The 25,283-nt window shown below is 43.5% G+C and overlaps 1 protein-coding gene across 1 annotated transcript; it reads right to left on the bottom strand.

Annotated features, from left to right (window-relative positions):
- Positions 1–693: 693 nt before the first annotated feature.
- Znf260 (zinc finger protein 260) lies at positions 694–13,696 on the bottom strand. The gene is made up of 3 exons (XM_048439195.3): positions 13,316–13,696; positions 8,783–8,927; positions 694–4,395 (listed from the first exon to the last, which is right to left on the bottom strand). The coding sequence occupies exon 3, from the start codon at positions 3,986–3,988 to the stop codon at positions 2,774–2,776; it is 1,215 nt and encodes a 404-aa protein (XP_048295152.1). The 5' UTR covers positions 3,989–4,395; positions 8,783–8,927; positions 13,316–13,696; the 3' UTR covers positions 694–2,773.
- Positions 13,697–25,283: the final 11,587 nt, after the last annotated feature.

Genomic DNA, 25,283 nt, shown 5'->3' with positions numbered 1-25,283 from the left:
TTGCTTGTTTTCGGAGTAGTCACAATCGCCACCTTCTCTAGAGTGGCCGTTAACAACCTTTCTCCTAGGATTTGAGCTCTCAAAAGTTAGGTATTCAACCTAACTTTTAGAAACTGGGTAAAGGGATTTCTCATTTGTTCTTCTAGATCTGGTTGTAGTTTCTTTGGATTTTTTTTTTTCCAATCCTAAGGAAAATCACTCATGGAAGTTACTATTCAGGGAATGGAATCAAGCCTGAGGCCAGTTTGGAGCACATCATGCTACATGAAACACTAGGGTTCAGACAAAGCTTCTCTTGAGTTACCTTACACCTAAGACATACGACCAAGTCTGAGGTCTAGCATACATGGCTGACCCTTGTAATCAAGACTGAGGTAGGAGAAGGGTATGAATTCAAAGTTAGCCTTGTGTATTTAAGAGAGATAAGGAAGATAAGAGAGATAAGGGATGGGAGGGGGCATATAAAGGTCAATTTCTAGTTTTAATATAGTCAGACAAATGGGAGAATGAAAGTTGATGACATGCTACAGGCTTTTGGTTTTTCCTGCTCCAGTCAGTCATGGTAACTATGACACCACTTCCAACTCACCACACCTGAGGACAGAATCACCAATCTCTTGGCATGGCCTCGAGCACAAAAAAATCCAGGTCTCAGCAAAAGGACCAACCCCATAGCACAAGAAAACAACCAGATCAGGGCAGGACTTCTCCAAACTTTATTTGTCTGGGTCCAATCAGTGGACAGAAACTACACAGCAACACTTTCTTCACTCAACAATGGCTCCAAAGCCCAAGAATATTGATGTGCAAGTGAAATTGTGCTTCTGTGAAGACATGAATGTTCTCCATAAGGGGGAAAGTCAGAAGCTGCGGTTACAATGCTGTATAAAAAGTTGTTGTTAGACTCCTGTGGTACTAATAAACTTTACCACAGGCACATATGTACATAGGAAAACCTAACAGTTAACACTACAGGTGTCCACCAGGTATCGTGGGATGTACCCCACACATACCATGGGGACTCTTGTAATAATATGTATCTCATTCATAGCTATCTTTTTAAGAAAAATAGCACAGAATATATGTTGCCACAACGTAGAACTATCAATTTGTTACATTTATTCGGAACCTCTATTTTTAATGAAAAGTAGATATGTAGATATAAAACTGGAGTAGCATATAATTACCCTGCTTTGTCACATTTCGTTTCCACAGAACTCATTCGTACTGGAACAGCAATGGCCACTTTTTAGGAACCGAATACATAGAGCCTCTCAATTCTAGTTGTAGAGAAAAGTGTTTCCCATAAGCAAGACTTAGTACCAGAGTCGACAAGTTGGTTTTATTCAAATTTACACAGGAATCATCAAAATATATCCATCAACTCAATTTTCTTCATGCTGATCTTTCTTTTTCTTTTGTTGTTAATACATAAATTTAAGCAGTTGTGCCTAGCTGTTGGAATATTCTACTCTATAACTGTTAAATTTTATTCATCTACTTCATAAGCAACAAATACCTGTGCCTGATTTTTGCTTCCGTAACCCATGCTGCAATGAACAGACTGACTGGTGCACAGCTCCCTACACGAGCATCAGTTCCTGGATGAACAGACTGGTGCACAGCTCCCTACACGAGCATCAGTTCCTGGATGAACAGACTGACTGGTGCACAGCTCCCTACACGAGCATCAGTTCCTGGATGAACAGACTGACTGGTGCACAGCTCCCTACACGAGCATCAGTTTCTTGATAATAAGTATAAATGCTCAAGAACAACACCTGAATTTCTTTCCTACTCAAGTATCAGAAATCATCCACTTAGAAAGTTCTTAAACAAGGCTTTCTTTTCTGCAAAGACACTGGATCCTAAGAAACACTTTAATAAGGATGAAGACTTCGGAGATCTACTATTTTCCCACACAAAAGTTGATTATCCTGAGATTATTTTTTAAGTCATCCATGATTTTTGTATTGATCTGGTATACTGCCAGAATCAAATACATATCATTCATGAATTCATTCATATTTCTAGGTTCAATATTCTGTCATGGCCTCAACTTTATACACTTCTATCAACAAAGACTTGAGTTGGCATGGTGATGGATATCTGTAATTACAGTACTGGGAGGCTAAGTAACCAAATCACCAGAAACTTGAGGCCAACTTGGGCTGTGTAGTGAGTTTAAGGTCACCCTGGGCTATCTACACAGAGAGACCCTGTCCCAAAATGCCTTCTTTGAAAAGTGGTTTTTACAAATTACCCATATAGAAAAGCATATGTCAAAAATATTTTTACCTCTTAATTTCAAAACTTATATTGCTCATATTATCTTAATATATTTGATAAACTTTGAGACTATAATACTTGGAATCACTGGACTCTAAGTTCATTGAAAAGGATATTAAAATTATAGCACTTAGCTGGGTGGTGGTGGTACACAACTTTAATCCCAGCGCTTGGGAAGCAGAGACAGATGGATCTCTGTGAATTCGAGGCCTGCCTGGTCTACCATCAAGTGAGTTCCAGGACAGGCTCCAAAGCTACAGAGAAAGAAAACAACAAAAAATTATACTAGTAACTTTTATTGTGAGAGCCTGTGAAGTATATAATACTGTGATACATCTTATTAAATATCTTTACATTTAAGTTTTGAGTCACTATAGAAGGATTTCCTACATTTGTGTAACTTTAATGTAAGATAAATCTTTTGATATATTACCAACCATATATTCTGCTCAAGCATTCCTAAATCTAAGGCATTTATCGAGCTTTAATGAATATGAATTCTCTGGTGTCTAATGTGGTGTGACTTCTGGCTGAAAGCCTTCCCACACTCACTACACTGGTACGGTTTTTCACCAGTATGGATTCTCATGTGTAAAGCAAGAGTTGAGAACTGAGAAAAGGCCTTCCCACACTCATTACAGCCGTAGGGCTTCTCACCCGTGTGGCTCCTCATATGCACTGTGAGAGATGAACTCTGACAGAAGGCTTTCCCACAGATTTTACATTCATAGGGTTTATCACCTGTATGAATTCTCACGTGTACTATGAGTGACGTAATCCGAGAAAAGGCTTTTCCGCACTTATTACATTCGTAGGGTTTTTCACCCGTATGGATGTTGTGATGTTTGATGAGATACTGCTTTTGCCGGAAAATCGTCCCACACTCGTTACATTTGTAGGGCTTCTCTCCGATATGAATTTTCTCATGCTCAGTGAGGTTGGATTTGCCACTGAAAGCTTTCCCACACTCTTTGCATGTGTAAGGTTTCTCTCCAGTGTGACTTCTCTGGTGTCTAATGAGGCTTGACTTCTGAATGAAGGCCTTCCCACACCCTTTACATTCATAGGGCTTCTCTCCAGTGTGGATTCTCTGGTGGATAATGAGGTTCTCTTTCTGGCTAAAAGCCTTACCACACTCATTACATTTAAAAGGTTTCTTTCCACTATGGATGTTCTGATGTTTAAGGAGGTACTGCTTCTGGCTGAAGGCTCTTCCACACTGATTACATTCAAATGGCTTCTCTCCCGTATGAATTTTCTCATGTTCTTTGAGATATGCTTTGCCATTGAAAGCTTTCCCACATTCCTTACACGCAAATGGTTTATTCCCCGTGCTTCTCTGACTTCTGAGGGGGGCTGTCATCTGAATGGAAGTCTTCTCGCAGTCATAGGGGTTCTCTTCAGCATGTTGCTTCTGAGGAGAAGCGAGGTTTCCTCTCTGGCTGAAGGCTTTTCCACATTTATATGATTTCCTCCGTGCATGACTTCTCAAATGTAGAGTAAGTGATGAGACTCGAGAAAACGCTTTGCCACATTCTGTACATTCATGTGTGTTCTCTCCACTGTGCATTTTCTTATGCTCTACAAAGCTTTGTTTTAGGTTAAAGGTTTTTCTACATTCATTACATTCATAAAGTTTCTCTCCAGGATCAAGTTCATCATGCAGAAGCTCTGACTCAGGATGAAGACTTTCCAACATTCTGTTACACACAACGGTTTTCTCCGAGCATCTACTGAGATAGGATGAAAGCTTTTCCACATTCACTAGATACTTGTGTATCTAGTGAAGCTGGATATATAACGAGAGACTTTTTAGGTGAGTGGTCTGAGGTGGGTGACAAGGGCAGAAATGCAGCACCGCCTTTATGTTAGTGCTCTTTCTCACAGTTGCTCTCACTTGCACAAGTAAATTACGAATGTGGGTAAACTACAGTTCACATTTTCTTCAGCTCAGCCCCACATGCAATATCTGTGCCCAGAGGAAAATAATTTGTATCCCAGGTCTTCCAAAAAAATTTTAGTCTATTTTTATAGAGAAAGATGAGACTTAACTGGCAAGTCTTTCACCCTGTGTCCTTCTCTGTGTAGAAACATCAAATGCTGCTTCTAAAAGACAACAACAAAAAGTTACTAAAAGAATTAACAAGAGTAAAAATGTTGGTGTCTAGAATGTAGTAAGTATCCAATAATTTACCTTATCATTAACATCCTTAACAAACTGTGAATTCTCCCATTTTTACTAATAAAACTGCAGAGATGTGCTATTACAAAAAACTATTTAAGTCACATACGGTAGGTCACATAACCCAGAACTTGGGACACAGACAGTTAGGACCAACATGGGTTAGATAGTGAATTCCAGGTCAGCCTGGCTACAGATAAGACTCTTCCTTAAACACAAGGCTAATACTCAGAAAGTGGTGGCACATGTCATTAATCCCAGCACTTGGGAGGCAGAGGCAGGCAGATCTCTGAATTTGAGGCCAGCTTAGTCTCCAGTGTGAGTTCCAGGATGAGACAGGGCTGTCTCGGAAAAAAAAGGAAAGGAAGGAAGAAAGAAAGAAAAGGAAGGAGAGAGAGAGAGAGAGAGAGAGAGAGAGAGAGAGAGAGAGAGAGAGAAGGAAAGAAGAGGAAAGGAAAGAAGGAAAGGGGAGGGAGGGAGGATAAAAGGCAAAAAACTAACTAAAACCCAAAAACCTAAACTATTAAAGTCTAGTCTTTTCATATGAAAGCAGAAATACAGTAACATTTCCAGATATCTGCAGTTTTAACTGTTTTTCAATATACCTTGCACACATCACCAATAAGTAAAATAAGAGAAAACATTAAAAACCTAGGCAAGCACCAGGACGAACACTTAAGACTGACAGTGCATACGATGACAGGGTGAAAAATAAACAATATATATAATAAATATACATATAACGTGTAATAAATAAAGATATTGTTTTGTTTTTCAAGTTACGATTTCTCTGTATAACAATCCTGGCTGTCCTGGAACTCGGTTTGTAGACCAGGCTGGCCTCTAAATGCACAGAGATCCGCCTGCCTCTGCCTCCTGAGTGCTGGGATTAAAGGCGTGCACCACCATTCCCAGCTAACAATATTTTTTTTAAAGATTTATTTATTATGTATATAACATTCTGCCTCCATGTATGCCCACATGCTAGAGGAGGGTGCCAGGTCTTATTACAGATGGTTGTGAGCCACCATGTGGTTGCTGGGAATTGAACTCAGGACCTCTGGAAGAGCAGCCAGTGCTCTTAACCACTGAGCCATCTCTCCAGCCCAACAATATTTTTTAAATGCATTTTTCTCTGTGTTTTCTTGAAACCCCACTAAAATAGTAACAAAAAGGGCTAAGGGCGTGGAGGGACGAACACTAAACACCAGAGGACAAAGAGCCTCTGGGAAATGAAAGCACTGAACCAGCCTGACTAGAAAGACTGCAAATAAGGTGTCAGGCAGAGACAAAATCAGTCTGAGACAAATCTCAACCAAAAGATTACACAGACACATATGCAGCCTCAGCAATGGGAGACAAGGGCGGAAGGAGTGCTTCAAGTTTAAAAGCCAGTCATGTCCAAAGTTAGTGTGAGCTAACTCCGGGGAGCCTGGACTACAGACTGACCCTCCTGTCAAATATTATAACTAGAATTCTATATTTGAGAAAAGTAGATATTTATGAATATAAATGAATAGTTGATACCCCCATTTATTCTTATTCACTCAGTTTTTTTTAAAGACTTAATTTTTGTTTATGTATCTGTGTATGTGGGGTACATATGAGTACATGAGTGCTGGTACCTTTGGAGGTCAGGAGCATCAAATCCCCGGAAGGTAGTTATAGGATTTGTGAGCCACCCAGTGAGGGTGCTAAGAACTGAACTTGGGTTCCATGAACGAGCAACACATGCTCTTAACAGCTGACACGTTTCTTTTTGAGGGTCTCATGTAAACTAGGACGGCCCCAAAATCATCATGTAGCTGAGGATGACTGACAGCTTCCTCTCCTCCTGCCTGTGCCAGGCATGTGCCAATCTGCATGATTTACACGGCTGGGAACCAAAGGGCAGGACTTCAAAGGTCCATGCTAAGCAAGGAACCCAGAAACTGAGCTACATCCCTACTCCCATAATACAGCTCTTATCAGTGGAAGGACCTAGAAGGTAATTATCAAGAAAAAGTATTCTCAGCACTTTGGCAACTGAAGATTCCAAACTGAAGGAACCCTGGGTTTAATCCCGTGGTGGCTGGAATGGGAGTGGCCCTCATAGGCCCATAAATTTGAATGCTTAGTCAGTCAGGGAGCAGCACTGTTTGAGAAGGATTAGGAGGTGTGGCCTTGTTGGTGGAGGCGTGTGACTGGGAGTGGACTTTGAGGTTTCAAACGCCCCACAGCAAGCCCAGTGTTCGCTCTGATTGGGACAGGACGCAGCTCTCAGCTACTGCTACAGCAGCATGAAGACCACTGTGCCTCCATCTGGCCTTTACAAGGGAATGACGGACTAGCCCTCTGACGCTGTAAGCAAGCCCACAACTGCACTCTTTCTTTTACAGAGTTGCCTTGATCATGATGCCTCTTCACACAAGAGAACACTGACTAAGATAGACCCCTTCCACTGAAGATAAACAAATAAACTCTATAGCTAATATTATAAAAAGTTAAAAGAAAAACCAATGCCGTGTATGTTTAAGATTGTAATAAATTAGGGCCAAATGAGATTGACTGATAAACTGCTTGATGCTCAAGCTTGACATCTAGAGTTTGAGCCCTGTGGAAGAAGACTCCAAAGGCTTGTGTTCTGACCTCCATACATACCATAGAAGTACGCCTGTATACACACACACACTAACAATAATAAATAAAATTAATATTTTTCAAAAAGATTTAACAGATTAACACACAAAAAAAGCAAGAAACAAGTAGGAAGGGTGGAAGGAACCAAGGGATCTAGAGTAATGGATGGAAAATTAGTACATCAGTACTAAAATCTAGGAGGTCTGAAAAGTATCAAATGAGTTATAGAAAACATTATGGAAAACAACCGAGAAACAACGGAACAGAATAAAGAAAGCTTTCCGAAATTCTGCACGTGCTCAACACAAGAACAGGCTCATCCAATACAGAGAAATCCTATTCAAAGAGAGCCATGCTAGATAAAGCACGTTACTGCAAAACTGTTCGTGAAAGTAAAAAGGAAGGAACAAGGAGGCACATACTCATGTTGTGCTGTGTGCTGAGCTGGTGCACATGCACAGCGTGTGTGGGAGTCAGAGGACAACTTGTAGGCGTCAGTTCTTCCTGCCACGTGGTTGCAGAGACCAACTCAGGCCACTTACCCATGAAGCCGTCTCACTGGCACAAAGGGTGCAAATACATATATCAGACACATACACATAAAAAAACAGGTCCTAACAGTAGTAAGTGATATAACTTGTACTGGGAAGCAGAATCATGGGCACATTTCTCCATCTTACACATTAGCAAGCTGATAATAGCTGAAACACAGCAATCCAGAAGAGGCAAAATAGGGCTGGGTGGTGTTGGCACGTGCCTTTAATACCAGCTTGGGAGGCAGTGGCAGGTGGATCTCTGTGAGTTTGAGGCCAACCTAGTCTACAAGAGCTAGTTCCAGGACAGGCAGGGTTACATAGCAAAACCCTGTCTCAAAAAAAAAAAAAAAAAAGGCAAAATTGTTTTAATAAACATAAAAAACACCAGTAGATACATTAAGTTTTAAGTGGCCAGATGTGATAACATACATCCTTAACCCCAGCACTCAAGAGGCAAAGGTAGACAGATCTCTGTGAGTCAGAGGCTAGCCTGAGCTATACAGCAAGTTCAAGGACAGCAAGAGATACATATTGAAGCCCTGTCTCAACAACAATAAAAAGTAACTTATGTGGTTGCTGATTTGTCAATGTGGAGTAGTTCAGGGTGAGGAAAGACTGAGCAAAAACAGCTGTTTAGAGTCATCCCTGGGCATCACAGGGCATCTCTACAGACAATCTACGCATGTCCTCTTGTACAGTTAAATCCTTTGTAGGCTACACAACGCTATGCAAATAGCTGTCACGCGGAGTTGGTCAGGGAGTTACAAGGAAAATATCTGCATGCTCTGAAGGGCTTGTTGTTAAGACACGTTGTTGTCTTAAACGTGTTGGTGTGCGGTGTGCACACGAGTGCAGGTGCCTATGGAGACGAGAGCTGGAGGTACCGGAGCAGCCATTAAAATTAGGCCTGGAAATGAAGGAGGGGGGCAGGCATGCAGCAGAGAAGTTAGAAGAGCAACCAATCCTATAGAGGGTGAGGAAAGGAAAGCAGAGTCTGGACCGCCTGGATCACTGACCTGTCTAAAGGATTTTCAGCAATCATCCCTCCAAATGGGGCTGAGCTGATTGAAAAAAAAAATAGAACTAAAAACCCATAGGCAGTTGCAAAGCCTCACTGCACCCAGGACACTGAATATTATACAAGGCTTCCACTCACCTGCAGACTTAACTTCTCAACCACCCACTGTTGCTTCAGGGTGCAGATACTATCTCTGGAAATCAAAGCAGCAGCTGTGAGTCAGGTTGAGGCCTCAGAGCTCAGGAGAGGTTTGCAGGGCAGGCAAACTTCTGCTCCCGATGGCCTGCGAAAACAACCAAGTACCGTGAGTCTAGGAGCCTCGGTGCATTCATGCCCACAAGCAAAGGGAAAGAGCATTTGCACTTTGCATTCAGGACAAACCCAAAATTCTGCTTAAAACCAAAATGTACTTCGGACGTGGGTAACACAAAGTATTTCATTTTCAGAATTTAAGTTATACAGAGAAACTAAGACACCGACTTTTCTGAGGTTGCCAATTGCCATCTGACCACGATGTCTGGGCAGGTGTCACAGGTGGCCTTGCTCCCAACTGAAGGCAAACTGTTGTCTTATCTTTTTCCCTGCAACAGGTTTAAGGCGGGAGTGGTAGTGTGTTTCCAGTACTAACAACCTGGAAATCGAGGCACGAAGATGGAGTTTGAGGAAAGACTTGGCCACCTGTCTCAAAAAAGTAAGTAGAAGGTCAGAGAAATGGCTCAGTGATTAAAGTATTTGTAACAGCAAGCATGAAGACAGGTGTTTGGCTCCCTAGGATCCATATGTCAGAGGGCAGAGAAGGAACCCCGAGAGCAAGTTGGCTAGTAGCACTAGCCATGTGCGCTGTGTGTGGCTGAGAGAAAATGCCTTAATAAGTAAAGTGAAAAGTAGATGGAAGGAGCCAGGCAGTGGTGGCGCACAACTTTAATACCAGCACTTGGAGGCAGAGGCTAGTGGATCTCTGCGAGTTCAAGGCCAGCCTGTGATACATGAAAACCTGTCTTTAAAAAGTTAAAGAGGAGCTGGGAGTAGTAGCACACACTTTTAATTAGGAGTCAGAGGCAGGCACATTTCTATAAATTTGAGGCCAGCCTGGTCTACAAAGTGAGTTCCAGACAGCCAAAACTACATAGTGAAACCCTATCTTGAGCCCAAAAAAGAAAGGGGGCTTGAAAGATGGCTCAGCAGTTAAGAACAATGGCTGCTCTTTTGGAAGACCCAGGTTCAGTTCCCAGCACCCACAGGACAGCTCACAAACCATCAGTAACTCCAGGTCTATAAGATTCAATATCCTCTTCTGGCCTCTGTGGGTACTGTATGCATATAATACATACACATACATGCAGGCAAAAACCCGTATGTTGTGGAATATTAGTTTAAGATATGTTACATCCATTTATGCTATGGAACATTTACTTAATGATGCAAAGATGCGTTGTATTATTTTATGCTACATTTGTTTAACTCTGTGAAGCTGTGTTACTTTGCCTGCCTAAAACACCTGACTGGTCTAATAAGAAGCTGAACAGCCAATAGCTGGACAGAAGAGAGAAAGGGGCAGGGCTGGCAGGCAGAGAGACTGAATAGAAGTAGATGAGGAGGAGGAGAGAGAAAAGGAAAAGGGGAGGAGGATGGCAAGGGCCAGCCACCTAGGACACAACCAGCCACAGAGTAAGTGGGAAGAAAGACAAAGAATAGAGAAAGGTAAAGGCCTAGAGGCAAAAGGTAGATGGGATAATCTCAGTTAAGAAAAGCTGGCTAGAAAGAAGCCAAGCTAAGGCCAGGCATTCATAAGTTTCCATGTATCTATTTGGGAGCTGGGTGGCAGGGAAAGAAAGAAAGAAGGAAGGAAAGAAAGAAAAAAGTTATACCCATACAATAGATTGACCCTGAGTGTAGGCATGGATGAGCCGGCCCTGAGACCTGGAGCATGGGAGATCTGGCCCTGCCCCTCATCTGCCATATAATGGCATGGGCGGGAAAGAGATGCCCCACCTCCCACCCTCTATGCCTGAGGTGGGTAGGAAAGCTGGCCCTGGCCCTTACCAGCTGCACCGCTCCGGAGAAAGCAGGCCCTGCACCTCACCTGGGCAACACAAAAGAGCCCGCCCTATTGGTGGAGGTGTGGGTGAATCCACCTCAAAGTTGTGAGCATGGGAGAGCTGTCCCCACCACTCACCTGTCATGTAGAGCATGGGCAGGGAGAAATGGCCCCTTTACCCCTCGACACATGGGACAGACGAGAGAGCCGACCCTCCCCCTCACCAGCTGCAGCACTCAGGACAGTGGCCCTGCACCTTGCCTGAGCAACACAGTAGAGCTGGCCCTGGTGGTCCAGCTGTGGGAGAGCTGACCCTGAGGGCCTGGAAACAGGAGAACTGGCCCCGCCCCATGCTCATTGCTTCAAGGGTGAACTAGCTGGGGCAGTGCTGGAGAGCTCACCCTGGTGGGGAGGAGAGGGGACAGCTGGTGGGTTGACCAACCAGCAACTACCCAGGCCCAGAACCAGGACTATGAGCTGGCCCACCCCAATATCCACTTCATCTATTATCTGTGGAAGCACGTGAAGAAGTCGGTCCTCCAGACCCAAAGCTGCAGGATCTCCAAGAGGAGTCCCGGTGAGAGCCCAGCACTGATAGTGTAGAAAAAATCAGAGGCCTTGAGCCAGACCAATGACTCTTTGCAATGAACACTTGCAAGTAAAGCTATATGGAGCGACAGGTTTACTTGTGTGACTCACTGTGTCACAGTGCGGCTTCCATGAGATTTTTTTCCTTTTTATTTCTTAAATTTTATTCTATTAGGGGGTTGAAAGGGCAGAGGGCAGATATGAAGGGGCAGGGAGATGAACAGGATTGAGATGCATGATATGAAAGACACAAAAAATATATAAAAAAGAAAGTTTAAAAAAATTAGAAAAAGACTCCTTCAAAACAGACCTCTGTAATCTGTTTCTGAGGAAACCACAGTAAATGGGAGTACTTAGGGGTTAAAAAAAGGTAAACCCCACAATCCTAGGCTTGGTGACATCAGAAGGATAATTTAGAACAAGTTGGGGCTGGAGAGATGGTCAGGAAAGGCACTAGGCCCTGAGTCTACAGCCCCAGCACCACGTCAAAAGTCACACATGGCAGCCTACATCTGCAGATGAAAGAGGGGGCAGGGACAAGTGGATCCCCAAAGCTTAGTGGCCAGCTAGGCGGCTGAGTCAATGGGCTCCAGGCCCAGTGGGAGAGCGAGACTCACTCAGTGAGACAGCCTGACTTAGTGAGACCCTGGCTCACACAATAAGGTAGAGAGCAAGATGCCTGGCATCTACCTCTACCCTGCATGCTCCTGTATACATACACATGCATACATGTACATGTGCACACACAGCTCTTTAAAAATAAAATCTTTAATAAATAAAGAAAAGAAAAACACATTTAAAATAAATGCGAAAGCTGGGTGATGGTGGTGCATGCCTTTATCCTCAGCAGTAAGGAAGTAGAGGCAGGTAGATGTCTGTGAGTTCAAGACCAGTCTGGTCTACAGAGCGAGTTCCAGGACATCCAAGACTGTTACAGAGAAACCCTGTCTGAAAAAAACTGGAAAAAAGTGTGACAAGCCGGCTAGTGGTGGAACATGCCTTTAATCCTAGCATTTGGAAGGCAGAAGTAGGCAGATGTCTGAGTTCAAGGCCAGCCTGGTTTACAGAGCTAGTTCCAGGACAGCAAAGCAACACAGTGAAACTCTGTCTCAAAATCAATAACTGCGAAGTGCAAGGCATGGTGGTGCAGGTCTTTCATCCCAGCACTTGGGAAGCAGAGATCTGCCTAGACAACAAAGTGAGTTCCAAGACAACCAGGGCTATGCAGAGAGAGAGACCCTGTTTCAAAAAAAAAAAAAAAAAAAGACAAAATACTTTTTAAAAATGCAGAAGAAAAACTGTACTTTAACAAAAGCTACTTGGTATGGGGAAAATCTGGACAAATTAAGAGTTTTAATTTGGCAAAGAGCCTAGCCCTTTTGAGTATTTGAGTACTAAATATCTTCTGGACCTCTCTGCTGAGGGTGGGACAATCTTCCTAACGCTATCCCGAATGTGTACCAGTGGAAAGTATCTCCTAAGGGTTATTCCGTAAACTCAAAGGCTACTCAAAATAGCTCGACCAAAGTTTCTCCAAGTACTAAGTTAATTCCTCCTGATGTGTAGGCACCCAATAGCAAGTTTTTGGAAATCTTCGTTACAAAACAAAGATTGTTCAAAGGAACATTGGTTTCATTTTCTACTGACTTGTTTTAACAATAATTATAAAAACCACCTTTAAAACGACTCACTCAATTTACCTTTTTCCCTTTCCTATTTTCCAGAACAACCCGTTATTTTTAAAATGTGATAAGTGTATTCCCACTCGTGTATTCTCACTAACTTGAATCCAGTTTCTCTCTAACTCGAAACCAACCAAAGGACACCCTCACACGTAAGCTCGCCCCACCCGCAAACCCACCCCGGTTTCTGGCTCTCCCCAGGCCCCATCCGCCCAAGTTCTTAGCTCCGCTGTCACAGTAAGCCATTCTCACCCCTTCGGGCATCCTCGCCCTTGCAGGGGCAGCAAACCCACCCCTACAGCTTCTTTGGCTCAACCGGGCACAGGAAAACGACGGCCCTACAGATCCCCAAATCAAACTCACCATTAGACAAAGGCGACGATGGCGAGCCACGGAGCCTGCGCCTGCGCACTCCTGCTAGCACGCCCAGAGGTCTCTGCCCACCAGGGCTCTGAACTAACGGATCTTTCTCCATTTCCTTCTTTTGACTGTGAACTACATTTCCCAGAAGTCTCGGGGATCTAGTCAACTTTTCCCAGCTCATCTAGGTGGTGGGTAGGGAATAAGAGACCGGGACTCAAATACTACTGCTTTTACAGTTACCAGGAGGGACGGTGGTGTGCTATCGTGTATAATAAGGGCAACTCAAACTCACTGAATAGGCTTTACGCGCCTGCAGGACGAGATTCGAATAACACGTAACCCTCTTGGTTAAACGTAACCCTCTCGTAAAAACGGCCTGCAGGGCGAGATTCCGAATAACACGTAACCCTTTCGTAAAAACGGAGGCGGGAGCCATCTTGGTGACGTGGTGCATTGCAGAACTACATTTCCCAGAAGCTACCGCGCGTTCCCACGCCTCTGGCTTGTAGTTAGTAGCTCTCCATAAACACTCTAGTGTTAACTCTAGACACACAAACTGACGCCAGGTGGGAATTGAGACTGGAAATTGGGTTCAGGCGAAGTAGGCAGGAGAAAGAGGTTGTGAATTGTGATTTTTTTTTTTTTTTATAACCGGACTTCCTAGGGTTGTGAATGGGGTTTGTGCTGTGTGTAACAATGTAAAAAGCAGTATGCAGGTGTGGGGTGGAACCCTGTTGGGTGTTTCTTAATGTGTAACCTTAGTATTACGTCTGAAAACCAGGACAAACGGCTAACTGAGGTGCCTGTGAACACGTCAAAGCAGATGATGTCCACAAGTCTCACAGCATCCCTAGAATCTGGTTCTGAGGAAGAGGTTACCAGGCAGTCCCCAGTCAAGGGATACCACAAAATCTCACCACACAACAAACCTCACTTGAGATTTATCGAGGAAAACACGAGAGTGGCTGTTGTAATTTACAAAAACCAGTGCGCGAGAGAAAGACACCATGCAACAGAGCTCAGGGGAGGGGTTTTTTTTTGCGGGGGGAAGAAAGTGAATGGGAAAAGGGGGAAAGGAAGAGGGGAGACTTGCCTCTGGGTACAGGAGTAGTATAAGAGGAGAGAGGAGAGACAGAGAAAGAAAGAGAGAGTTGGGCTTGCTGTTGCATTGACTTCCTATAACCAGGCTCAAGCAGTATGGTTACTCCCAAGATAATTCATATGTTCATTCCTGCAGCTTCACCACCATGAAAGAACTTTGAGATTCTCAGAGACCATAGCAAGTTGCCCAATTGGTTCCACACGAAGTATCTGATGAGTTGGAAAGCAGTGTTCCTGAAGGCCTGGCTGGTGGAAGCAGTGTTTTTAACAAGAACGGAAAGCACATTCATGCCGAGTGAGCTCCTGATTCACATGAGTGGGTGGGATCTTGGAGACGAAGCTGAGATCTTGATAGTCAGGCAGCCTTTATTGCCAACAAGACATGCCCAAGGTGACCGTGAGCTTGACTGAGCATCTCCACAAGTACCTCATGTGAACCTCAGAGAGAGTCCAGACCAGGATCTTCCACTGAACTCTGTGATGCCATCACCCAGCAGGCGCTGTAGAGATCTATATCAATGTGACCATCAGAGTCTTTAAGGCCTGGTTCTAGATGTTTCCTGAGACTGTTGAGATGGGGTCCCAGAGTTCCTCAATGAAGGTCAATGGGACTGTAACCCAGCACTTTTTGGACATTTTGAAAGTGGAAGTCTCCAGAAAACATTACACAGCACTGACAGTCCTGTAACTCACTCTGTAGACTAGGCTGGTCTTGAACTCACAGAGGTTCACCTGACTCTGCCTCCCCAATGGGATTAAAGGGATGCACAACTCCACCAAGTTCATAATCTATTCTTGTTTCTTCCATAGAAGTTGGGAGAGAAAAGATTTTTTTTTCCCCTTGTGTTAAATGCTAACAAATATGTACTGGAAACATTCCTCTAAAGAGTTACATAGCTGCCCTAAAAAATAAGTGTCAACATAGTTAATGGTTCTTTTGGTTCTGTTAATATCTCTGTATGTTGCTGTGGAATAATCCTGTTCTTCACTGTGAATATGTATTGCTCTCACTAGTTAATTAAAAAGTTGATAGGCCGGTAGCCAGGCAGGAGGTCAGTTGGTTTCTTTATGGCAAAAGCTAACCATGTGGGCAAAGAAACTGCCTTTTCCTCAATTGCTGACAGTTACTGTTCAAACTGGATCAAAGGACACAAGAAAGCGTCCTTCTTCAACCATGCTGTGGAATATTCCTTTTGTGTGAATATATGTCACTTTGATTGGTTTAATGAAGAAGATGACTGACCTATAACCAGACAGGATAAGATTAGGTGAGAGAGCCAGACTAGGAGGAATTCTAGGATGAAGAAGGGCAGAGTCTAAGAAAGTCATCAGCCATAGACAGAGAAGCAAGATGGGCTTGCCAGACTGAGAAAAGGTGCCGAGCCACGTGGCAAAGCATAGACAAGAAATATGGGTTAATTTAAGTGTAAGAGTTAGCTAGTAACAAGCCTGAGCTATCAACAAGCATTTATAATTCATAGTCAGCCTCTGAGTTGGTTATTTGGAAGCTGACAGGTGGGGAAGAAATGTTTGTTTACAATAGCAATAACTGTACTAAGCACCTGCAGTGTTCTCTGGCCACGTGAGACAAATATTTTTCTTTTATTTTTTATTAGCTATACATTTTTCTCTGTTCCCCTCACTTCCTCTCCCCTCCCCTTCAATCATCTCCCATGGTCCCCTTGATCCCAATTTACTCAGGAGATCTTGTCTTTTTCTATTTCCCATGTAAATCAGAACCATGTATGTCTGTCTTAGAGTCCTCAACGTTGTCTAGGTTCTCTGAGATTGTGAGTTGTAGGTTGATTTTCTTTGTTTTATGTCTAAAAGCCGCTTATGAGTGAATACATCAGATGCCACATGGCTCAGGTTAGCGCATGGTGATGGTCATGGTGCTGGCACCTGGCTACATCCTGCAGGCACCAGCTAAGAGCTGGGTCTTTATACTCCACCAAGCACCCACCTGCCTAAGAGACATCCAGCTCCTCATCCAGAAATTTTCTTAGCTTTCTCTGGCCCTGTGTTTGGATATTCGAGCCTCCACACTGGATGCCATAGTAGTCAGATTTTTCTTTGGGCCACCAACTCACAAATAATGATCCGGAGACTTATTATTTATTATAAAAGCTTGGTCTTAGCTTAGACTTGTCACATTAGCTCTTTTTTGTTTGTTTGTTTTTAAATATTTTTATTTATTATGTATGCATAAAGGTACTGTCACCTGGCAGAGCATAAATAAGAAATATGGGTTAACTTTAAGAGCTAGTTAGTAATAAGCCTGAGCTATTGACCAAGCATTTAAAATTCATATTCATCTTCTGAGTCAGTTATTTGGGACCAGGTGGTCAGGACAGGAAATGTCCATTTACAGTAGTACCATTGTTATTAGAAGTAAGAACTTAATAGAAAAAGAAAGATTTTCCAGTATCTGGACTATTTATTAAGCCTGGCAGTGGTGGTGTACACCTTTAATCCAGCACTTAGGAGGCAGAGGCAAGTGGTTCTCTGTGAGTCTGAGGCCAGCATTGGGCTACAGAGTGAGTCCCAGGACAGCCAAGGCTACACAAAGAAACCCTCTCTTGAAAAAAGAAAACAAGACAAAAAAAACAACGAAAACTATTGCCTATGATTTAACAATTTTATTTCTAAACATAGAGTGGTCATGAAGTCTGTTAACAGATTTTTAAAGAGAAATAGACCCTGAATCTTTCACTTTTTTCATTAAAGAAATGGAGTCTCATGTAGCCCAGGCTGCCCTCCAACTCATGATATAGCCAAGATGGTCTTGAACTCCTAATCATCCTGCCCCCTACCTCACAAGCACTGGAACTACAGATGTATGCCACCATGCTGGGGTTATGCAGAACTTGTGATAGTTAAGCCTAGTATATGTAGGCAAACACTCGACCACCTGAATGAAATGCCCGAACACTGTCTCCGATCATTTCTTGTGTGTATAGGTTTTCATCAGTAAAAACCAGAAATAAAAGGCCTTCACATGCTCATTTAACTCAAGTAAACTAAATGTACTCAATTTACTTCAGTACATATGTTCTATCTTAAGGAAGGTGCTTGCCCACACTAAATGCATCCCCACATTCGTAATTTCACAGGGTTTCTCACCACTGTGGCTCCTCAGATGTTTTGTAAAGGATGAAGTGTGTCTGAAGGCTTTCCCATGTGCATTCACAAAGTTTCTCTCTAGTATGAATTCTCTAATGTTCACTATTGGCTGAGCTATGTCTAAATGCTTGCACAGACCTCACCTCCTGAAGGTTTCTCACCGTTATGAATTTGATGATGCCAAATAAGGCATGAAGTCAGTTTAAGGAATTTCCCACATTTCTCACATTTGAGCTGTTTCTGACCACTGTGAATTGGCTGATGTTGAGTAAGTTCAAAAGCTTCCCAGATCCTTACATTTACAGGCTTCCTCAGCATTATGCATTCTCTAAAGTCTAGTCAAAGATGAAGTATTTCCAAATACCTTTCCACAGGACTTGCATGTACAGAGTTTTTGCCTGTGTGAATTCTCTGATATTGAGCATGCTCTCTATAGTCTCCAAAGCCTTCCCACACTCTTTATATGTATACAAATTCTCACTGAATGAAAAAAGTGAAAAGGGAAAGACACGACTGTGCCTAGGCATAGTGGAGGGGAGTTTATTGTAGACAAAAGGGAGAGCATATTCAGAGTCAGGGACATCTGGGCGAGTCCAGACTGGACAGAACCAGACTGGGTCATGCGAGGAGAAGGGGAGGGGAAGGAAGAGGGGAGCCAGGGGCAGCGTCCAGGAAGTCCAAAAGGAACAGGGTAATCAAAATTTCTGGATTAGATAGGGAAGAGTAGGTGGGGGAAGGGCATCCTAGGCCCTGGGCTGGAGAAATTCAGGGCAGGGGTGGGGAAATCAATCCAGGAGGACCCTGTCTGTAAGGGGTAGGGACTGTGGGATGCTGGGAGACTCTGGAAGCCAGGTTCACTTTTACTTGTTTTGTAGACATCTCAACCATTTGCCCCAGTCTTTGAGATTTAACATCCACCAGTGCAAATCTGACATTCAACAAGCTGGAAGCTAATACTAAAAGCCTTCTAACACTGCATACATTTATACGGCGTCTTGCCAGTATGAGTTCTCTTATGCTTAGTAAGGAATGGGTGGAGTCTAAAGTCTCCGTCACATTTTACTTATTTGTGACGTTTGTCATCCATATGGGCTTTCTAATGTCAAACAAGTTATGCATGTATCTAAAAAATTTCCCAGGGCTAGAGAAATGATTCAGAGGTTAATAGGATTGGCTGCTCTAGCAGAGGACCCAGGGAGGTTTGAATTCCAGCACCTATGTGGTGAGACACAACTGTCTGTAATTCCAGTGCCCTCTTCTGGCTTGTGTACACAGACATATATGCAGGCAATAAGTCAATACATAAAATAAATCTTAAAACAATGATTTCACACAGAATGCACAACCATACAGTTTCCCGCTCACTATCATGAATTCTTTGAGGAGAATTTTCTTCTGTATTCCTTACTTTATAGACCTCATCACTATGAATTTTACAGTGTACACTAAGATTATCACACAACTAAATGCATTACAACATTCCACGTACTTACAAGGTTTCATGTCAGTGTGACTGTTCAGGTGTAGCATGTGAGTTTATAGAGGAATGTGCTACAGTAGTGGTGCAGGGATATCCTGACTTACTGGGAAGCCAGGCTATACTTAGAGCCACAATAGGACAGCTCTGGAGGCTGTAGCTGCAATAGGACAGCTCCACCCTAGAGGAAAAATATCCTTACTATTGGGAAGCAAGGCTACCTAGAGCTGCAATAGGACAGCTCAACTCTGGAGGAAAAGTGTCCTGACTATCAGGAAGCCAGGCAACCTGAAGCTGAGGTGCAGTGGGAATGGTCTCCCTGCAGGATATAGGGATCCTGCACTTCTCCTGGAGAGTCAGTACAGCAGAGTTAAGCTCTGTACCCTTAAGAGAACATCCTAGCAGAGCTATCTTCTTCTCCAGCTCAAGATGTTTCTTCTTTTGCTTTTAGCTAGATCTTATAATTTAAATTAATCCAGTAATCTAGTAATCTTTGTGATGCCCCAAGGCTCGTTTACCTCATCTGTGTACTGTCCACCCTGCTCACTTGGCATCTCATGATGTCTCCCCCATACTCCACCCTTCTCCCCAGCATTCTCTCTGCCGCAACAATTGCATGGCATCTCCCCCTCACTCTGCCCTTCTCCCCAGCATTCTCTCTGCTCCAACAATCTCATGTATCTCCCCCTACTCTACCCTTCTCCCCAGCATTCTCTCTGCTCCAACAGTCCTGCCTATCTGTCAGTCAATCAGTTTTTTATTAACAATGAGAGCAGCACATCTTCACGGTGTACAAAAGGATTATTCTACAACATATAATACAAATAAAATGAGTCATAACTTTAGTGCATTGATGAGATCCTCCTAATGCAGATTAGACAGTCTTGCCTGGTAGGTGGTGCACACCTATAGGATCAGTACTTGAGAGCTGGAGGTCAGGAAGTTGACTCAGCAGGCAAGAGCACAGTCTGCACTTCCAGGAGTTTTGAGTTCAATTTCCAGCACCCATATTGCAGCTCACAGACATCTATAACTATATTGCCATTGTTTCTAGTGTAATAGGACCCAGACCTTAGCACAATTGACTCCGTTAGGCTGTAAAACTCAGTATGTACACAGCACCCCTTGTCAAAAATGAAAACAAAGACCTAATCCATCAAAGTCTATAATTCTGGGAAAGGCTCTAAATGTACTAGACTTGTGCTTTGGCTTCTGTAGTTCTGCTTTTGGCTAACTGTTCTTGTTAACTGAAGTCTGTCAGTCCAGGACATGGGTTATGTACTTAAAAGCTCACCCTGAGAAAGACTCAGGGCTCCACGGGGATCCCAAATACCCAGTGTAGTTCACAGGCAAGCTAGTATGGACTTTTATTGGTTTAAACCCATGTCTGAGCAGTTTCCTCTGAGGCATACCCCACAACAGAAGGAAGATCACTTGCTTGAAGTCAGCCTGTGGACATAGTCAAGTTCCAAGCTATCCAAGAATATGTAGTAAAAAACAGAAAAAAATAGATAACCCAAACACACCAATATATTTGTGATTTTTCCACATTTTACCCAAAATAAAACCCAATTTTTTAAAAAACCAACAGATTAAAAATTGCTGCTTAACACGAGGTGTGGTGGCTCACCCTTTAGTCCCAGCACTTAGGAGACAGAGGCAGGTTGATATCTGAGTTGTAGGCCAGCCTGGTCTACAAAGCAAGATCCAGGACAATCAAGGCTACACAGAGTAACCCTGTCTTGTGGGGAAAAAAACAATAAAACAAAACAAAAGAAATACACAAAACACAAAACAAATCCCAAAAGGTGCTGCTCCTAAAACCCATTTTAATCCAGTAATCCTGGTTTGAATTTTTTCTGAATTCTTTCACCTCCTAAACAATAACACATTCTGCATCATTTACAGATACTCAGGACATTTCATCCTTCACAAGTAACCTTATATATCAGCTTCTTTTTTCCTTGTTCAGGCCAGTAAGTTGCTTGTTTGTTTGTTTAAGACAGAGTCTCACAATATAGCCCTGGCTGGCCTGGAACTTTCTATATAAGACTGACCTTATCCCCCTGCTTCTGCCTCCCAAAGGCTGGGATTAAAGGCGTATGACACCATTCCACATCTCATTTTTTTTTGTTTATGTATACAGTTTTTAAACGTATGAGTGCTCTGTCTACATGTGTGCCCGCACGCCAGAATGGGGCATCAGATCCCATTGTAGCTGGTTGTGAGCCACCATGTGGGTGCTGAGAACTGAACTCAGGACCCCTGGAAGAGAGCCAGTGCTCTTAACCACTGAGACATCTCTCCAAAGAAAACTGCTTGAACATGGGCTTACGCCAACAGAAAGTCTTTATTAGCCAGCCAGTGACTACGCTGAGTGCTCGGGATCCCAGTGTCACACTGAGGCTTTTCCAGGACAAGTATTTAAACGCAGAAACCAGGTTCTGAGCTGACACACTTCAATAGACAAAAACAGCTATCCAGAAGCAGAATGATAGAAGTCAAAAAAGTAAGGTTAGTACATTTAGAGACTTTCCTAGGACTATGGACTTAGATAGACTAGGTCTTTGTTTTTGTTTTGGAAGGTGATGCTGTCCGTGTGCTGAGTTTTGCAGTCTGAATGTACTTCTATCATGGAGTCAGTTGTGCTAAGGCCTGGGGTCCTGTCACATTCCCCATTAGTCTTTGCGAATGAGTCAATCATAGATGCATCCTGCTCTAAAGAGGTCTGAGCTGTCTGGGCCTGGTCTGAGGCCCATGTCTGGGTTCATCACCCTGATGCAGCCATGGGCTGTGTTGGTGTCCAAGGCTCCTGATACCACCAAAAGCCAAGAGGCTAGGCCTGTGCAGAGGGGTCCCGCCCTTCACTGGTTGCAATACTAGGGGGAACTAGTCCTGCCCCTCGCTGACTGAAGCACTCAGAAGAGGGGGTCCTACACCTCACCCCACACATAATAAAGCTGTCAGGGTCATGGGCAAGCTGGCCTTGAGGGCTTGAGAATGGAAAGGCAGGTTGCATCCCTCTGTCTGCTATGTGGTGGTGTGGATCGGGGAGAAATACCCTCCCCACCCACTCACCCCTCACCACATGTGGCAGGTGGGAGAGTTGTCTCTGCCCCTCACCAGCTGCAGCCCAGGGAAGAGTGGCTCCTGCACCTCACCTGAGCAATACAGTAGAGCTGGCCCTGATGGTCCAGGTGTGGGGGAACTGCCCCTGAGGGTGGAAAAGCAGGAGAACTGGCCCTCTCCTTGCTTGTTGCTACAAGGAGTGAACTAACCAGGGCAGTGCTGGAGAGCTCACCTTGGTGGTGAGGGCAGGGGAGAGCTACTGAGCTGATCATCCCTGCAACTACCCAGGCCCAGAACCAAGGTTATGAATTGGTGCATCCCAACATTCACCTCATCTGTGATCTGCTGGAGCGTGTGAAGGGGTTGGTCCTGCAGATCCAAAACTGCAGGATCTCCATGACACAGGGCAACAGCAGGATAGCCAAAGGAGCCCCAGTGAGAGCCCAGAATCGATAGTGTAGCAGAAACCAGAGGCCTTGAGCCAGACCAATGGCTCTGCATGAACACTTAGAAGTAAAGATATACGGATAGAAGGGTTTGCTGCATGACTCCCTGTGTCACACTGCGCTTCCATAATGATATTTTCCTTTTTTTCTTTTCCTTTTTCATCTCAAATTTTATTTTATTGGGGAGGGGGTGCTACAAGGGCAGAGGGTGGATACGAAGGGATGGGAAATGACTGGGATTGAGATGCATGATGTGAAAGACACAAAGAACAAATAAAAAGGAAGCTTAATAAAAATTATAAGCAAAAGAAGAAGAAATCTAGTTGATAAAATGACACGGCTATATGTATAGCCATTGTAAGGGCACCAGCATGTGTCTGAGTCCATCAGTAAACCCATACCGTGTCTTGGGACTGCATATTTCCCTTTCCCTATATGACTCTCCATCTAAGTGCTTACTAAACTCACCCTGGCTTATCCTGAAATTCTTTTCTGTGGTTATAAAGATCCTGCTTACCTTAGTAACAGTCACTAATGGGGAAAGGGGTTTCTCAGCTGCTGGTGGCAGCACTCGACTGTCTCTCTCCTGCTGCTGCCACGTGGTGCCTCAGTATCTAGAATACACTCCATAGATGCTGTCTGTTTTTATAGATGGTGAGACTATTGAATGCTCTGTGATTCGGTCCTACTGGGGGCAGTTTTCGTGTGTCTTTACAGTTTGCAGAGACATTAGTTCTGGATTCTGGGTCTCTTCTTTCTTGAAAAGCTAGTATATCACAGAGCATAACCTGAAAATGCTATTGGTCCTCATTAAAGCATTATAACATAGCCAGGCAGTGGTGGTGCACACCTTAAATCCCAGGACCTGGGAGGCAGAGGCAGGCAGATGCTTGTGAGTCCAAGGACAGCCTGGTCTACAAAGTGGGTGCTGGGACACAGAAAAAAAAAACAAACAAAACATTATAGCATGTAGAGAAAGTCATAAACTGGCCCTAGACAATCTGATCTGATTAGGTAACAAATTTAAAATATTAACAGAGACATGGTGGCATACACCTATAATCCCAGCACTGGGATAAGATGCTACAGGATCAGGAGTTAGCCTCTGCTACAAAGACAGTTTGAGGCCAGCCTGGGCTGCACAACCTTCTCTCAAAATTAACAAATAAAAATGAAAGAAAATATTAACTAAATATCAATCTTATTCCCTGTTCAATTCATATAATAACTAACATCTTAGTAGCAGAAATTATGAATCCATCTTGACAATGTGGTTGTCTTTTTGTTTGAGACAGGATCTTACTATTTAGTTCTGGCTAACTTAACTCACAGAGATCCATCTGCCTCTGCCTCCCAAGTACTGGAACTAAAGGTGTGCACCACCACTGCCTGGCTAACTTGTAATTTTCCTTTAAATTGTATTTGTTTTATGAGTATAGGTGCTTGGTTTGAGGTATATCTCTATATTACTTGTGTTTCTGGTGCCTGCAGAGACCAAAGCAGGTATCAGAGTCCTTGGAACTGGAGTTACAGACAGCTGTGAGCTGCCGTGTGGGTGCTGGGAATCGAGTCCTCTGGAAGAGCAGCCAGTGCCCTTAACCGCTGAGCCATCTCTCCCGCACCAACAACGCTGCTGATACAATGATATCACCTAAGAAATTTGGTTTGAGGAGATTAATATTATTTTGTGGATGTCATTTAATCTTTGAAACAATATTTAAAAACATATAACTGGGTACTGCTTCACATAACTGTCTGCCTGTTCTCCTAGTAATTATGAATAATTGACACATAATTTCCAAAGATGTAAATATTGAAAAGGTTCATTTGAATGTCATTAGTGCTCCCCTTTTCTCCCGACATGCGCTGAAATATAATAAAACCAGTTACAACTGAGAATTAATGAGGTATCGTTTAAGTAATTCACATGAATTTTGGAGGTTGGGGAAACAAAAAAATGGCATTATCAAATCATTGATAATGAATATTTCTGCCGGGTTTGGTGGCACTTCCCCTTAATCCCAGCACTCCAGAGTCAGAGGCAGGCAGATCATCATCAGTCAGCCAGGACTACACAGTGAGACCCCATCTCCAAAAAAAATTTTTTTTTTGCCTCTTAAAAATGTGCCAGGAATGGTGGCGCACGCCTTTAATCCTATGGCCTGGGAGGCAGGGGCAGGCATATCCCTGCAAGTTCAAGGTCAGCCTAGCTAGTCTACAAGTGAATTCCAGGTCATTCAGAGCTACATAGCAAGACCTATTTTAAAACAAGTCTCTCTCTCTCTTTCTGTTTCTCTCTCTCTCTCTCTCTCTCTCTCTCTCTCTCTCTGTTTCTCTCTCTCTCTGTTTCTCTCTCTCTCACACACACACTGTCTCTGTTTCTCTCTCTCTCTCTGTCTCTCTCTGTTTCTCTCTCTGTCTCTGTCTCTGTCTCTCTCTCTTTCTCTCTCTGAGTGTGTGTGTGTGTGTGTGTGTGTGTGTGTGTGTGTGCTTACATCTGTGTATGCCTGCTGGCTGACATCCTTGAGTGTCCCATGTCTGGAGCTGTTCACCTTCATGAAGTCTGGGGCTTGCTGACTCAGCTAGGCTCCCTAACTTGTGAATCCCAAAGATATTCCTGTCTGCCTCATCAGCACTGAAATTGCAAGCCTGTACCATCCCATACCAGGTTTCCTATGTGGGTGTTAGGATGAACTAAGGTCCTCATGCTTGTGCAGCAGGCACTTCGGTGCTTAATGACATTTATAACGCT

Source organism: Myodes glareolus, chromosome 1 (assembly GCF_982192425.1).
Source record: "Myodes glareolus chromosome 1, mMyoGla1.1, whole genome shotgun sequence".
Taxonomy (NCBI): Eukaryota; Metazoa; Chordata; class Mammalia; order Rodentia; family Cricetidae; genus Myodes; species Myodes glareolus.
The sequence above is the reverse complement of the archived record's forward strand: the minus strand, read 5'-3'. Positions and strand labels throughout refer to the sequence as shown.